The sequence below is a fragment of the Neltuma alba genome, unplaced genomic scaffold (assembly GCF_004799145.2).
Source record: "Neltuma alba isolate B1F8T4 unplaced genomic scaffold, ASM479914v2 tig00010452_pilon, whole genome shotgun sequence".
Classification (NCBI taxonomy): Eukaryota; Viridiplantae; Streptophyta; class Magnoliopsida; order Fabales; family Fabaceae; genus Neltuma; species Neltuma alba.
This window is the reverse complement of record NW_021635344.1, coordinates 108,970-123,487: the sequence shown is the minus strand read 5'-3', so window position 1 is coordinate 123,487 and position 14,518 is coordinate 108,970. Positions and strand designations below refer to the sequence as shown.

General features: G+C 32.5%; 1 protein-coding gene across 1 annotated transcript; it reads left to right on the top strand.

Moving 5' to 3' along the window:
- The first annotated feature begins 2,753 nt into the window (after positions 1-2,753).
- Positions 2,754-7,771, top strand: LOC114756665 (L-type lectin-domain containing receptor kinase IX.1-like). The gene is made up of 2 exons (XM_028945617.1): positions 2,754-2,950; positions 5,341-7,771. The coding sequence occupies exons 1-2, from the start codon at positions 2,754-2,756 to the stop codon at positions 7,214-7,216; spliced, it is 2,073 nt and encodes a 690-aa protein (XP_028801450.1). The 3' UTR covers positions 7,217-7,771.
- Positions 7,772-14,518: the final 6,747 nt, after the last annotated feature.

Here is a 14,518-nt window from a genome sequence, read left to right as displayed (position 1 = left end):
TGTACGCCCAATGACAATGGGTAGTGTGTTTTGAGGATCCTCCTGTCCGTTACGAATTTAAAAAAAATAAATCTTGAAAAATGATTAACCGTGGTGGTTAAAGGAAAAAAGGGAAATTAATTTGCAAATTTTTATAGTTTTACCAATTTTTAAACTGCTCTTCGTAGCTTTTCCTTTTTCTTTTCATCACATATGTATAGTTTTGCTTAATTTTTACTTAGGTTCCCGTAATTTTTTTAATTATATTCTTATAATTTCACGTGATTTTTTTTGTAAAGATTTCACCTAATTTTGTAGTAAGGTCTTTGTAGTTTTTTTTATTAGCCACATGAAAATACAAGATTCTCATTGTAAATCAAGTAAAATTATAATTAAAGAACTAATATAAAGAACAAGAATTAAGAGATCTAATAAAAATCAGGTGAAATTATTAGGATCTGATTAAAAAAAACTAACGGGACTTGATTGAAAAATAAAATAAAATTACAAAAAATTACAACAATGTGTTGATTTTTTTTCCCCAGAGAAGAAAGACAGGCAAGTTTCTTGATAACTCCCAATGGGTCAATCACTCAACATCATCATTAATTTGCAAGATCCGTACAATAATGAAGAGGCATTGCATTTTCCAGTGGGAAAGCATCTGATCAATCGCAATCCATTTGTGAACAGTCATTATGTTTTCCTGGACTTTGGTGAAGTTTGAAAGCAATATTTACTACTCCCTTTCACAAAAAGAGGAAAAAAAAAAAGGAAAAATGATTGGAGTGTGTTTTGATAGTTACTAGCATCGGTCCTATTTATAAAATCTCATTTGTAAATTATAAAAAAGGTCTTATAATTAAGACAGGAACTAGTATAGCCTAGCGCATTTAACACTCTTCCGGGCTACTATCCTGACGTCGCAAGCTGACTGTTGTACGCCCAATGACAATGGGTAGTGTGTTTTGAGGATCCTCCTGTCCGTTACGAATTTAAAAAAATAAATTCTTGAAAAATGATTAACCGTGGTGGTTAAAGGAAAAAAGGGAAATTAATTTGCAAATTTTTATAGTTTTACCAATTTTTAAACTGCTCTTCGTAGCTTTTCCTTTTTCTTTTCATCACATATGTATAGTTTTGCTTAATTTTTACTTAGGTTCCCGTAATTTTTTTAATTATATTCTTATAATTTCACGTGATTTTTTTTGTAAAGATTTCACCTAATTTTGTAGTAAGGTCTTTGTAGTTTTTTTTAAATCAAGAAAGAAAACTTTTAAAAGAGCTATTTACTTCTAGGTTTGATAATTTAAATCTGACTTAATAATATTAAATATCAAATATTGCATAGAAAAAGAAAGAAAATTGTTATATAGAAGCAGCTTGCATGCGTATGAATTCTAGCGCAACTCGGTCATTGCCTTGTCGGGTCGAAGAAGTCAGTGGAGGAGTTAAATTTCCTGGCACTCGCTGGAACAACGATCACAAAAAAAAAAAAAATCAAAAACAGAAGACGCATAAAGTCGTATAATTGGAAAAAAAATTAAATCACGTCAAGTAGACCCACAAAGTCACATCAAATCGCTTGGGCCACTGCCTAGGTGCCAGGTGAACCTTAAACGATAAGATGGCTTTCGAAAGTACCTTCGATCATTTCCAACCATCAAATGACATTAAAATTTCAAATTAAAAATTCAGTTAGATTGATTGGGATAAGATTCAGAGAAAATGACGAAAAAGAACCTTAAATATAAAAAAATTGAAAAAGGCAGCTAAAACTTTCAAGCAAGAAAAAATGAGAGAAAATCTGAATTGAAATTATGAAAATGTTAAAAAATGATTAATATGTCTTTACGTGATGCTAAGAAAAGGACATTATTATTATGTATTTCAAACTTATTAATTATTTGCATATTAAATTTAGTTATTTTTTTAAATGGACATATGCTTTTACCTTAGAAAAAGATTAAAGAATGTTAATTCTGTATTCCAAACTTATTAATTTACATTAAAATTTTATTATTTTCAAATCAAATATAGTCATTTTTCAAACAAATATAAGGGTATATTGGCAATTTTTCTATATTTTCATAATTTCAATTGAGACTGTCTTTTATTCCATCTCATTTGGAAGGGTTAGCTGTCTTTTTAAAATTTCTTATTTTCAAGATTCTTTTTTTTGGTCATTTTCCCTAAGATATAAAATAAAAGAATAAAAAAATTAATTAAAAAATTTTAACTCAATTTTTTTTGCAAATCAATTTTCTTAAAATTCTCTCCCTCCTTTCGTTCTCCTCCAATCAAATAAAAATTAGAATCAAAACAAAATTTTCAACTAGATAACTTCTACATTTATGAGGAGAAAGAATAACTTCATGCAAATAAGAAATTTTGGTGCTCACTGTAATTATAAGCATCATAGTACTTATTATTATCCTTAGATCTTTACTGTTTAAATACAGTTTTAATAATCCAAATTTAAAAATTTTAACTAATAATTTTTAAAGAAGAAATTAGGGTGTGGTTTGAAAATTAAAAAATTATAAAGTTCAGAGTATAAATTAATGCAAATTACAGGGATCGAATAATAAATTTTATCCACAGGTGAGAATAATTGGAGTATATGCCTTGTCGAAACAGAAGCTGGTGGCTCTTAATATAAGCCAAGTCATTCCTCAAACTGCCTGCATTTTGAACAAACGACTCTCTCTCTCTCTCTCTCTCTCTCTCTCTCTCTCTCTCTCTCTCTCTCACACACACACACACACACACACATGGAGATATCTCTGCACAAGAGTAAAACCCATCTGCTTCCTCTTTTGTTCATAACCAAAATTTTCTTGTTTCTCACAATCAATGCTAGTGCGACCTCAATAACCTTCAATTATGAGCAATTTCGTGATGTGGATCATCAGAACTTGAACCTTCAAGGAGAAGTTTTCCAGGAAAATGGGATGCTCAACCTCACCAGGTAATTAATATGTACATCATCAATAGCTTCTTCTGGCCAAAAAATATACTCTTCCGATCCTTAATATAGGACTCAATTTTGAGTTAGTTTTTATCCTAAATATAATATCCATTTCTTATATTTATCAATTTTCTCTAAATTACCCTTATGGATACTCCCTTAACCATAATTAAGTAGAAGAAGGAGAGGGGTATTAAGAAAGATGATTATGGTGTTTTAGGAAAAATGTGTCACATTTCTTATAATTAACTAACTTACCTAACTTCCTTAATTTAATCAAATTAATTAAATGGGTCTTATATTAAGAACCGAAGGAGTATTATAGTTGTTTGCTTTGGATTCCTTTCAAAATATATTCTTTTTTACTTTTGTCTTATGATATACACCCTCAAATCTTATTTATAAATCATGCAATCTATAGATACTTTATATGTTTAAAATCCCTTTACAAGTTGAATATGGAATTTGTGCATTTCCTCTTTCAAAAGGGTACTAGCCTCACTTGAAAATTGGTCTATTTCAAAATTTAAATGAACAAATTGTTGTTGGTCGTTGAATAAATAAAATTACTTAAATGGTGTAAGGTGGTTATGAAATTTGCGCAACCCTTCTGTTAACCAGTTTCGGTGCTATCACTTGGCTCATGAGCACCAAATCTCAACCATATATTTATATTAAATTTAATGATCTAAATTTAATATAATTTTTTAGTGGTTTAATATTCTAATATGTATACGACAAAAAAAAATAAAGATTATCCTTAAACTAAATTTTAAAAATGTTTTTTTTAAAAAAATTTTTAAAAAATATTCCTTCCGGTCCTAAATATAAGACCCATTTTATAGTGTAAATTACACTATAAAATAGGTCACAAAATAGGTCTTATATTTAGGACCGGAAGATTAGTTTGAATTAATAAATCCTCTTTGTTGAAAAACACCAACTTGGCTTGAGAATTCAACTATTTTACTTGAACTAAATTATTTAAAAATAGGGAAATGACTTTTAAAAACACCAGGGGGGGGGGGACCAAAAGTGACCCCACTGCTAGCAGGTCTCCGATGGCCAAATGGTCATTGCATTCAGGTTCTTAACCTTTTTAGTGGCCAGCAGGCAGCCGCAGGTCGGTAGGCAGGCGAAATGCATGTGATATATTTTTTTGGGTAAGAACTTAAGCCAAGGATCTTGGTGATTCCATTGGATTTCACTACTTTGAGGTATTCAAATGTAATTATTGGCTTACAAGTTCCGTAATGATAAATTTCTCTTCATATATGACATTTGGTCATAACTAATTTAAAAAAATTAAATAAATTAGTTACATTAATTATTTATAACAAATTTATGTTGACTTTTTCTAAAGTATCATATTTAATTGTGTACATTAGAACTACTCTTTAGTAAAAACCTTTAAAATCAACACAAATATTTTATAAAAAAAACATTGTAAATTTGAAAAAACAAAATGGATTGAAATCTTATATTTAGAATTGGAATTAGTATTTAGATGGAATCCACTATTAAAGTGAATCTTATATATTAATTATGCATTATTTATTTGTAATTGTCATGAACTAAAAAGATAAATCAATCATACTTGATTTTTTTTCAGATAATTTTCAAGTTCAAGCCTTGGGAGTGAAATAAATTACTTAAAGAAAGCAAACCATATGTGGCGATCTAAAAACTTAAATTTTGATTAGTTGATGGTATTAAATAGTAGATGGTTAATTATGGAGAACAGAGTTAAAAGGGCAAAATTCCGTCAAATACTCTAATCTTATTTTTTCAGTGCATAAAAAATAAAATCAAGATGCTAGCTGTACCAGAAAAATAAAATTATAATGCTAGATTCATATGAGAAATAAGATCACGATACTGGATGTACATTTATCCTTAAAAAAATAGGTAGTCAAATTCCTTCAGTCTTACGTATAAAAGTTAGTTATGGTCAATTTTAGTGCTAAATATAAAACTCAGTATTTTATTTTCCAAATTATTTATATTGATTACACTTGTTAACGGTTCCAGTATAAATAATTAAAGAGGATATACTATAAAAACCAACACATACTCTTAACAAATAATTTAACTATTTTTTTCGATCTCCACATACTAATTATCTAGCCATCTAAGCCACACGACTTCATCAAAAGATGATGCATGCAAAGACTCGCTAATGACCACCAACACAAGGTCAAAACGTAGGTATAAGCTCAGTTTACTCGAATGATGGATTTTGGTGTCATTTCCCTGGCACACGCTTAGTAGTCATATAATTTGATGTTATCCGATCTCTACAGTTCAACTAAGGTGGAAGATATATATAATACATAAAAATGCCTATGTATAAATTTGTTATGAATCTAACAATCTGATTCCTGACTCAGGTATAAGAAAGACAGTGCCGGGAGAGTAACATACAACAACTCATTGCAACTTTGGGACAATGAGACAAGAACACTTGCAAACTTCACTACTCGTTTCACCTTCATCATCAATGTACTAAATGAATCTCGTGATGGAAAAGGAGATGGCATCACATTCTTCTTGGCAGAGCCTGGATTTCCGTTTCCATCTCCCCCGGATGGCACAGGTATTGGTCTTGTAAGTCGCGCACAGATGCAGGATCAAAATTATCTCGACGAGCATCCATTCGTAGCAGTAGAATTTGACACCTTTTCCAATACGGATGTGGGTGATCCACCCTATGATCATGTGGGAATCCTTGTAAAAACAATGCAGACTAATTATAGAACACAATGGTACACTATGAATGATGGTAGAAAGTATGATGCTGAGATTACTTACGATTCTAGCTCATTCCAGTTAAGCGTCATGTTTACAGGATACAAGGATAACGTCAAAATCAGACAAAATTATTCCCATCAGATTGATTTGAGAGACTACCTACCAGAAGAAGTTCAATTTGGAATCTCTTCAGCCACAGGATTACGGTTTGAGTTACATACACTGTGTTCATGGTCCTTTAATTCAAGTCTTGAAATGCCCGGAGTGGTGCAAAGGAGTAAAAGCAATAATAAGCGTTTGGTCATTGGAGTGAGCATCGGATCAGTTGTAGTTATTGTTGGGTTATGCATAGCTTTGTTTCTGGTATGGAGGTCAAATTGTAGGGTGAAAAGACGTGATCGCTTGGATCTTTCCCTGGACAAAGATTTTGAATGTGTTGGACCAAAGAAGTTTTCCTATAATGAACTTGTCAGAGCCACAAATAACTTCGCAGAGGAACATAAACTCGGAGAAGGAGGTTTTGGTGGGGTCTACAAAGGATTTATCAGAGATTTGAATTCTTATGTTGCAGTAAAGAAGGTTTCCCATGAATCTAGACAAGGAGTTAAGGAGTATGCTTCTGAAGTAAAGATCATCAGTCAACTGAGACACAAGAATTTGGTGCAACTCATAGGGTGGTGCCACGAGAAGAATGATTTTCTACTTATCTATGAGTTCATGCCAAATGGAAGCTTAGATTATCATCTATATCGAAGCAGAAACCTTTTGACATGGCCAGCCAGATACAATATTGCTAAAGGCTTAGCCTCAGCAGTACTATACCTTCATGAAGAGTGGGAGCGATGTGTGGTTCACAGGGACATAAAATCAAGCAACATTATGTTAGATTCGAATTTTGATACAAAGCTTGGAGATTTTGGGTTAGCGAGGCTTGTAGAACATGGAAAGGGGTCAGAAACAACAATTGTTGCAGGAACAAAAGGGTACATGGCTCCTGAATGTGCAACCATAAGCAAGGCAATAAGGGAGTCTGATATATACAGTTTTGGAATTGTTGCTCTAGAAATAGCTTGTGGGAGAAAGCCAATTGACCACTATGCTCCTAATGACCAAGTCATGATGGTGGAATGGGTATGGGAACTCTATGGCAAAGGTGAGCTTCTTGAAGCAGCCGATAAGAGGTTTGATGGAGATTTTGATGAGCAAGAACTTGAAAGGTTAATGATTCTTGGGCTATCGTGTGCTCACCCAGATTATACTATGAGGCCTACAATTAGACAAGCACTTCAGGTACTTAACTTTGAAGCTTCACTGCCTACTCTCCCACCAACAATGCCTAAAGCAACATATGTTGCTCCATGTTTTTCTGATATTGGTTCTTCAATTTATTCATCTGCATATGCTAGTTCTTCTGCAACCAATGACCCAAGGCCTTCAACCAATAGTAGGTCATATACCAGGTCCTCACAATATTCATCCAATTCAGGGCACTCGTCTACAAAGGGACAATTCTGAATGAATTGGATTTTCCAAGCTTCAATTTCAGACTTGGACTAATGCTAGTTCAAGTCAGAATTGATTTCCTTTCAATTACTCATTAGTAGTTCAGGTAAGCAAGGAGAGAAGTTGAAGTTGGTGCAACCTATCCCACATGGGTTCAATTCTTCTCTATCTCTCCACTTAAGCAATTGAGAGGATTTAAAGTTATTCCCTCATTTTCCCTTTCATGTGATCTCAGCTTAGGAGATGTTTGGGTGGAAACCAAATTATGATTTTAAAAGTGATTTTATGGTATACGAACCATATATGTCGAAGAGTTTATCTCAATTTGCGAAAAATGCTTTTCAAAAGCATTTTTATAATTTGCCAAACACCCCCTTGTTATATGTAATAATTCCCAACAAGCAAACTTCAACCATCTAAGAATCTTCTGTATCTTTTGGTAATATGAATGTTATTTGACTAAAAACATGTGATATTGTTTATTCGCTTTCATTTATTTAATTTCATTTTTTAAGCCCTTTGTTTACCTGGAAACTTAAATATGGTTGCATTGTCTGAGTTTGTATCTCTTCGAAGTGTATGTGTGTGAGAATCAAGTTTTGCATAACCCTTTTTTCCCTTAATAACCTTTCAATTTTGAACCACTCAGCAACGCTTTTCTATTGTTTTTATTTTTATTTTCTTCAATGTTTGAAAAATAATTGCTGTCAAATATTCTCATATTAGAACTTGGGCAATTAAAATATCCACTGAAGCAAAGAGTTATTACTTAACCTTTTTGAAGAATTCTCAAGTAGATATGGATATAGGCCAGTTCATTATGATGGGAAATTGGCCTTGTTTATCCTATCGGTGCCTAAAATCTGAGTTTATAATAGTTCCAATATGTTCATTATTGAGTGTTAAAGCTTTTTCTGCTTTTCACGTATCTTTATGGGTTCCTTCCATTAATTGTTGAACATATACGGAGGGATTGGGGACTGGACGGGGGAGGCCATCTTACAGGGTGCAAAGTTGAGAACGAAGAACAAAAATTTACATGGGTAAGGATTTGTGTAATACCTAACTCTAAGAACCTAACTTTGAATTCAATCTTCATTTATTAACAACAGTTACAACTTTACTCCAAAAAGGTAAAATTTTAAAACTTTTTATCTAACTTTGAATTCAATCTTCATTTTTCTAAAAGTTTTATGCTATAAAATGAGACTCAAATTCGCTCTCAAACTACCTGTTAGCAATAACTATATATACACCCCTAAACCCCCAACCACTCTTCCTTATGGAGGTACATATAATTATAACAGTACAATTTACATGCTTCACAAATAGGGCAAAATATAAACACATAAAATGTTACGAAAGGGAATATAAACACAACATATTAATTTTTCTCATTGATTTACTAATCAACTAATTTCTTCTTCTCTTCCACCTTAGCTACACTCCCACCAACTTCTTATTCCTCTTGGATCTACTGGGCCTTATGGTTACATAGAAAAGAGGGGTGAGATTCCAAGAATCCCAGTAACAGTAATCATATTTCATATATTATACATGGTATAAAACTGAGCATGCAAAACAAGTCATGGAGAACAATGCCTTACAAAAAAACTAAACTAAACTGAATAATCAACTGAAGCATATTCGCTATCATAGAACTGAATCTCATATAACTGTTGCGCATAACTAAGTAACTGAATAAGTGAATAACTGTGAAGCTGCTAACTGATTAACTGAATAACTGTGTAGCTGCTATCTGATTAACTGAATATTGTGCAGCTGCTAACTGATTAACTGTTAAATACGCTTATACTGGATAGCGAAATGCATGCACATGACCATAGCAATAACTGGTAAGGCAATTTACATGTTTTCATGCTTAACTATAACATTATAGCACAAACAGACATGCAACCAAAACAAAACATACAAAATAATGATTAAAGCTACTTTCGCTTGCTCCCCTATGCTGGTACCTCACTTTGAGTTTCTTCTTGGTACGGCAGGCTAGCAATCAAATCCTAACATTACGCGCTCGCGCTGTGTGTGTAGGCACAGATGCGGGCACGGCCAATCAAATCCTAACATTGCGTGCATGCGTGCTCTCCTCCCATAAGGTGATTGGTCATCTTACACAAATTCCCATATTTAATCTTTATATTTCAAAGGTCTCTAAAACCTCCCCTTTTTCTTGCCTTCCTCTTGCTTCTTAGTTCATTATGATTTAGTTAAAATAATGAGATTCGAGCAAGTTTTCAACTTCAGAACATTAACAAAGCATAAAATCATTATAGAATTTAAGCAATGCCATTCAAATTCGTTCTATAACTCTTTGAAACTTTACTTAATAAGCTTTAAATCAATCCCACATTTCAAAATTCTAGCATGACTAATTGACTATGACATTCAAAACATCATTTCTTTTCATTTAGTTATAAGCATATTTTCAGCATTTTATGCAATCAATCATTCAGCAAAGAATCAAATAGCAAGCTTTATGGTCACAGTTTCAGTGGTAGCTATTTTCCTATAATCAAAATAGCTTAAAACACGACACATTATTAAAATAAAAACACTTCAAACATTTTCGGACAGCAACTCCTTCTATTCACTTTGAGCCATTGATTTAACTAAAAGTAGCTTCTTTTAAAAGCATTTCAGCAACAACAATCAACACACACAAAATGAATTCAGCTTCCACAAACTTGGTTTTCTCCTTAAAACTTTGGACAACCTTGTGCTTTATTCTGGAAATTTCTAGAATTAAAATCATTCTTCACATTCCAGATTTCATTCCATTCATCTCTACACGGTACGCCAATCATATATAATACATAACTATTAGCTTTTAGATGCTATTGTGCTCATTAATAATCATCTAACATCCAAAGTAGTTCTCTAACATAACACAGCAACACACACAGTTATATATATTTATGCATGTGTGAGCAACTTAGGGACATTTAATTTAAAATGCTCTTCTTTCATTGCAGCAATAAAATTTTAATCACAGCAATTTCAATCCTTTCATTATAACCATTCTGCCATTTACTTTCACTAATCAATTTCTAAATATTATTTCTTTTCAAAGTTGGGCATCTCCTATTTCTCAGACCCAGAAAGTGTATTTAATAATCCATATACTCCTTTACTTAAGCGTATTAAATAGCAGGTTCTCTACATATAGCTTTCAACAACAATCTGAACTAGCTTGTAGTCAAAACAGCTGGAATCTAACAAGCTTATGTTCCCATATTACCAATTGTACTCATTTTCATACCATTCTCAAGAGGAATGAACATATTTCCTTCAAACAAGAAGCTGTAAGCTTGGCAGTGGCAACCAATGACATGTAATATATATAAGATTTGATTAACATTCCTTTAAACATCAATGAATAAACTTATTCCAGCTCTTAAATTTCAGAATTCAAACCTCAGTCCCAAGCATTAAATCGAAACCATACACGCACACATACACTAGCATGCGATTATTTTATGCCATTCTTATCTAAACACAAAATCGGTCATCTAAATTCAAGAACTCCTTTTTATGATAGTCAATATAATAGAGAAGAAACAAGAGATTCTCGGTCTCGGCAATCAAAAGTCAAAACAGAACAACCGCATACGCATCACAAAATTCCTATTTAAGCTTTGTTCTACTCCTATAAACCATCTCTTAAATCTGTCGATGTTTCGCCCTTCCCCTTAACAACAAAAGGTCACTCTTAACTCTCCAAGTAGTATTCTAATGCTGAGAAAGAGGGTAGAAGGAGCATTAGAAGGTTTACCTTCGTTGGATCCTAGCTTATATGCGTCGAATCTTCCTCTTTCCCTTTCTTTCTTCTTCCTTTCTCTTCTGCCACCAAATCGCACCCTTTCTGTCTCTCTCTTTTCAGGTTTGCGCACGAGTGAAGTGAGCGCAAAGTGTGCTCCATAAGGAGAAGAAGCAGAGATGTCGTGGCAAAGGAAATTTGGGAAAGAGGACACGTATACGATGAGTCATCAAGCCACCACGTTTAGGGAAATTCTTACATACACCCAGAGCAGAGCACCCAATCATTCATGTTCAAGTTCTAACTAATAAGAATTAGCCACGTCACTGAATTTAATCTGAGGTGTATGCTGTCTAGAGATTCGTGCCGTCGGAACTCACCCCTTTCTTTCTTTCTTTTTTTTTTTTTTTTTAACTCTCTCTCCATGTTAGCTTTTTCTGGACAATCCCAGGAGTTCTGAAACCGATTCTTCCTACCCTAGCTTCAATCAACCACGACCATGGCCACAAATATACCCACAAGAGCGATCCCGGTAACGAAGGTCTTACTAACGGAGAATGCCGCAAAGGGTAGTGCAGGAGATTCGGCAGATGGCTTACAACAGGGCCGCCGCCGGTAGGTTAAACGCTCTTGGGAGCAGGTGCGGGTGGGGAATTAGCAGGTGATGCCATTGGTGAAGGAGTGCTGGGAGCTGGTGCTATAGCTGGAGGTGGAGTAGCAGGTGGCGAAATGGCCGGCGGCAGGTTGCAGGGAGCAGGTGCGGTGGCTTTCATTGGGGTTGCAGGGACCGAGTAGGTGCAGCTCTTGAGGTTTGAGCAAAGCAAGAAGTAGCCAAAAAGTTTAAGATGATGAATACTCGAAGAGTAGCGAAAACTATGACGAGATCTGAAAATGAAACTCAGATAACAGAGAACGAAATATGAGGAAAGCGTAAAGATGGTGCATTCGGTGATGTGATCTTTGTTTGCAGTGATTTTTTGTAAAAAAAAAAATAAATGATAAAAAATAAATTTAAATATAAAAGGGCAAATTGCAAATAAAAACCCCCAAATATGTAAAATTACAATTTGGAATCCTAAATTTGAAAAATAGCAAATAAGGACCCAATTTTACTTTTGTAAATATGAAATGTGGGTGAAATATCTGACATGCCCCTCAGTCAAATGACAAATTGACTATGAGAAATGATAAGTTCACTTTAGCGAATGACAATTTCAATAGACCAAATCACAACTTGACTGAGAATATACTAAATGACGAGTTGATTATGAGAAATGACAAGTTCATTTTAAGAAATGAAAACTTCAGTAAACCAAATCATAATTTGGTTGAGAGGTATTTCAAACATTTTACCCATATTTCATATTTACAAAAGTGAGACCGAGTCCTTATTTGTTATTTTTCAAATTTAAAGTCCCAAATCACAATTTTCTATATTCGGGGGTCTTTATTTGTAATTTTTTCAATATAAAATGATTAGAAAACACATAAATTTTATTAAGTAATATTATAATGTGACACTCATTAAAAAAAAAACGAAAAACGATAAAAAAATGATAAATGAACTTCATAATGTTAATAATATCACTTGAATTTGAAAAATCCCAATTTAGTCCTAAGTAACTAATTTGACATTTATAAATTTACTGAAATGATCATATTGCTCGTTTTTTAAAAATCCAAAACCTTCACCAGCCGGCCGGTTGCCAAAGCACCGGTGGCAGCTACAACGGCAATCACCGAAGCTCCAATGATTAGCCAATAATTGGTTGTTGGAGTTTCGACAGTCAGAAACAATTTTTTTGAAAATTTTTACAATTTCGGTATAATGGTTAACAACTTTTGTAATGCTATTAACAAAATCAGTATAACAGTTAATAACAGTTTTCCAGGAAATTCAACAATTGATTGCCAGAGCTCTGGCAACCAGAAACAGTTTAAAAAAAAAAATTTATAACTTTAATATAATGGTTAACAGCTTTCGTAACGCTATTAACAACTTCAGTATAATAGTTAACAACGGGTTTTTCAGAAAATTCAAAAAGTAGCATTTTTACAATTTCAATAATGTCGTTAACAAATTCCGTAACTTTATTAACAATTTCAGTATAGTATTTAATAACAGGTTTTCTTAAAAATTAAAAAAGAGAGGCATTTTTATAACTTTAACAACTATTTTTTTAAAAAAATTTTTTTACAGCTTTAGTATAATGGTTAACAACTTTTGTAATGCTATTAATAACTTCAATATAGTAGTTAACCTTTTCAAAAAATTCAAAAAGTAGCATTTTTACAATTTTAGTAATATCATTAACAAATTCAAAATCTGTTGTTAACCTCTATACTGAAGTTGTCAATAGTGTTACAAAAGTTGTTAACCTTTATACTTAAATTGTAAAAATCTTTAAAAAATTTGTTTCTTTCTACCGAAACTCTGGCAACCAATTGCTAAATTTCCTGAAAAACTATTATTAACTGCTATACTGAAGTTGCAAATAGCATTATAAAAGTTGTTAACTGTTATACTAAAATTGTAAAAAAATTTCAAAAAAATTATTTCCTGCTGTTGGAGCTCCGTTGACCAATTGTCGGCTTGTCACAGGAGTTCCATCGACCGGCTAGCAGTGGGGGCTTTGATTTTTTAAAAATAATAAATAAAATGAATGGTAATATTTCAGCAAATTTATAAATGCCAAATTAGTCATTTGTGACTAAATTGGGATTTCTTAAATTTAGTTAATACTTTTGGCATTATAAAATTTATTTATCATTTATTTATCATTTTTCCTTAAAAAAATATTGAAAATAATAAAATATTAACTAAAATAATATTATATAAATTATATAGTAAGTTCTAAGCAATAAAATAAGAACAAAAAGATGTTTCTTTTACAAAAAAAAAATCTAAACATTAAGTAAATAAATGAAAAAATGGTATGGTGTTTTTTTTTTTCCAATTTTATGTTCACTATTCATTTATTTTGATAATTTATGCTCAGTATTTACTAACAAAAATATTATCCTCAATTTATTGTTCAACATTTACATTTTGTGAATGTTAAAAAAAAAAAAGAAGACTGTTCATGTTCAATGATATGTATGATGTCTTCTCTTTCTTCTCTCCTTCCCTCTTACACACCCTCCTCATCCCAAAAGCACAAAAAACAAGCTTATGCTCAAAAGCTCGTCAGATCCAATAAGTCTATCACTAAAAGAAGTCAATCTAAACAATTTCAAAATTCAAAAAGTAGCTTTTACAGGTGAAAACGAATGTTTAGGCTATAAAACGCGATCCTAAACACAGCCATAATCCGTCAAACAAATTTCTAGTGAAATTACTTCAAAGGACCAATTTGTAAGTGCTTATTTTTACGGTTCTTTTCATGATTGAAGCTTCAGCTGTGTTTTGGGTTGAAATGCTTCAACAAATATATTATGAGTATGAATAAAGTATACGGATGAAAGAACAATTTTCGTATAGCTTTTGAGTACCAGGAGGGAGTTTCAGAAAAAAAAGGTGAAGAGGGGGACGG